At 52.1% G+C, this 3,023-nt stretch overlaps 1 protein-coding gene across 1 annotated transcript in view; it reads left to right on the top strand.

The window, feature by feature from the left end:
• The window catches only part of MYH9 (myosin, heavy chain 9, non-muscle), a 99,328-nt gene that overhangs the window by 79,481 nt on the left and 16,824 nt on the right, over positions 1 to 3,023 (top strand). The window contains exon 24 of the mRNA XM_008587357.1: positions 1,042 to 1,165. Coding sequence (XP_008585579.1) covers positions 1,042 to 1,165 — 124 coding nt within the window. The remainder of the gene's footprint in view (positions 1 to 1,041; positions 1,166 to 3,023) is intronic.

Here is a 3,023-nt window from a genome sequence, read left to right as displayed (position 1 = left end):
CTGGGGGGAACGTGTTAAAGGAGAAGGCAGAAGGGGTCACCGTGCTGTCCTGGGTCCCCAGAAGGCGGGGAGGTTGACATGGCAAGACGACTGTCTGGGGACTGTGACATAGAGTCCCATAGACAGCAAACACTCCTGCCCAGCAATGGCAGCTGGGTGGCAGGTGCAATGGGAGACCTTACTGTGACTGGGGCTCCAGAGGTGGCCACACAAAGCAGGAAGGGAGGAGAGCAGCCCCGGGTATGTGGGATATGAGGAAGGGAGGTCACAGCCCCCCTGGTGTGTAAGTGCAGGGTGTGGACACAGTGGTGTGATAGATAACATAGGCACTATATGGCTGCCTCTTAGGGGAGTGGAGCCATTTGTCCCTTGGCAACTGTATTAGTCCGTTTGTGCTGCTATAACAAATACCTGAGACTGGGTAATTTATGAAGAACAGAGGTTTATTTGGCTTACAGTTCTGGGACAGCTGCCTCTGGCATGGGCCTCAGGCTGCTTCTGCTCATGGCGGAAAGCGGCAGCAGCCGGCGGGTACAAGCAGATCACATGGCGAGAGGAAGCAAGAGAGAGAGAGAGAGAGGATGTGCCAGGGTCTTTTAAACAACAAGCTCTCACGGGAACTAACAGAGCGAGAACTCACCCACTACCCCCCACCTAGGGAGAGCATTAATCCATTCATGAGGGATCCGCCCCCATGGCTCAATCAGTTTCCAGCACTGCCACGTTCAGGATCAAATTTCCACATGAGTTTTGGCGGGGACAACACATCCAAACTCCATCAGCAACACTAGCTGTCATCCAGAGCCTTTATTACCTGAGCCCAAAAGGGTAACACAGGTCTAGGAACGGTTTGAGCACCCACATTCTTAGATCCTGAGGAAGCATTTCCAGCTATTTCAGGGAGCTACTGGCCTTTAGAAATTATCCCTTTGATCTAGGAACTCCTGATGCTCTTGATCAGGTGTCTGAAGCTCTGCCTCTCCTTTCGGTCCTAAATCTGTGCTCACCTGACGTTGAACTCTGACTTGCCCTCCCCCCCAGGAGAAGAAGCTGCTGGAAGACAGAATAGCTGAGTTCACCACCAACCTCATGGAAGAGGAGGAGAAGTCAAAGAGCCTCGCCAAGCTCAAGAACAAGCACGAAGCCATGATCACCGACCTGGAAGGTGGGAGCGGGGGGATGGAGCTTGCCTGTCTACCTGAGTGCCGAGGTGCCCAAGCTCACGGGGAGCCAGGGCCTCACTGCTGCGCCTGGCTGCTGCCCTTAAGATCTAAGGCTGCCAGGTCGCAGGGGACAAGGCTTGGTCCCTGTGGATCCCGGTCCTCCATGTCCCTGTTGCTCTGTGGCTGGATGTCCCCTGTGTGAAGAGCCTGTGGAGTGAAGTGTGGGCCCCGCTTTGTTGTCGTGCCCTACGTGGTTCAGAAGCCATTGAGACTTGCTAAAAGGTTCTAGCTTTGACCCCTAGAACTTAGCATTTCTGTCACTTGGTGGCTATGTCATCTTGCACCCATTACTAATCTACTGTGAGTTTTAGTTTCTCTTACTTATAAAGAGGGCACAGTGATAGGGTGTTTATGGGGTTTTAGCTCAATAATACACATGGACATGTGTCCTGTAAAGTGCTAGACAGATATTGCAAGAGGTCATTGCTTGTCTTGGGGCAGGGCACAGATCCTACCTTGTGTCCCTGTGCCCTGGCCATCCGTAGCAGTGAAGAGGACTGGAGTAGAAGCCCAAGTCTGTGGCTGTCTGAGGGTCCCCTGCTCCTTGAGAGGAGTGGACAAGCAGGGGAGGAGGGAGAGCCCAGACCGCTGTGGGACCTCTGAGCTTATGCCTGGTGGACGCAGGGTCGAAACCATCCAGGCTGACTGCTGGGAAGATTTTCCCCAGCTTGGTGTCATGCCCCGTCACATTTATCCAGGATGGGGGGAGTCAGGCTGTCCAGGGTAAGAGAGGTCCCAACATGGGGAGATCTCTTCTTCAGTAGACCCCCTCCCTCAACTGGGAGGACTTGACCATCCAGAAGGCCCGCTAGATTGACACACACACAAGTTTGACTCCAGTAACTGTCAGCAAAGATGTAGACCAATCAGAATACACTGCCGGTAGTCCTATAAATTGGGAGATGGCTTTAGAGAACAATTGGGCATCACCTTGTGAGGTCGAAGCTTCGCATGCCTGTGACCCAGCAGTTCCATCCGGCGCTTAGCCATGGGCACTGGAGTCACAGGCAGTGTTCACAGCAGCATAATACATAAAAGCGCATGATGAATGCACCCCAGCTGCCCATCGGTTTTAGAGTGGATCACAACGTTGCGGGATGTGCACGTGGTGGGATACTAGACGCAAGTCGAAATGAACCTGTTACGGTGAGACTTAACGGCTAAATCACAAGATTGTGAGGCTCAGCAGCAGGGGCAAGTGAGGAAGGGTCACTGCTGACCGTCATTAAGCGCTTGCGATGGGCCCGGCACTGTTCTGAGTGCCGTAAGGTGTCAACTCACCTGAGCCTCCCAGCAACCTAATGTGGCGGCTTCTTAGGATTCTGCAGAGGCACGGGAAGGTTACGTGGCTTACCTGCCTGTCGTCACAAAGTGGGGTATAAAGCCAGACATTGCACCCTGACTCCACTCTTCTGACTATAGAATTCAGACGAGACAGTTCCATTATATTATAGAAGTTCAGGTTCACACAAAAGTAACCGTTGTGTTCTTTAGAGATACAGATGTGATACAGCCTTGAAGATAAGCAAGAGAATTATAAACACAAATTCTAGGAGAGTGGTTACCCCTGACAGGGAAGGACAGGGGATGGGACTGGAGAGGGACACAAGGGGACTTGGCGGCTTGTGGGGATGTTATTTTCCTTCATCCAGAAGTTGGGTACAGTGTCTGTGTATCATGACCCTTTAAACCTTACATATGCTTTATAATAAATATTCAGTATTTTATGTAAGTAATTAAAAACAAGCAGAAAAGCCTGTGGCCACTGAGGGCTCTGTTGGCCCCCCCCCCCCCCAGAGC

This window comes from Galeopterus variegatus, unplaced genomic scaffold, assembly GCF_000696425.1.
Source record: "Galeopterus variegatus unplaced genomic scaffold, G_variegatus-3.0.2 Scaffold4349, whole genome shotgun sequence".
Taxonomy (NCBI): Eukaryota; Metazoa; Chordata; class Mammalia; order Dermoptera; family Cynocephalidae; genus Galeopterus; species Galeopterus variegatus.
This window is presented reverse-complemented; position numbering and strand designations above follow the sequence as displayed.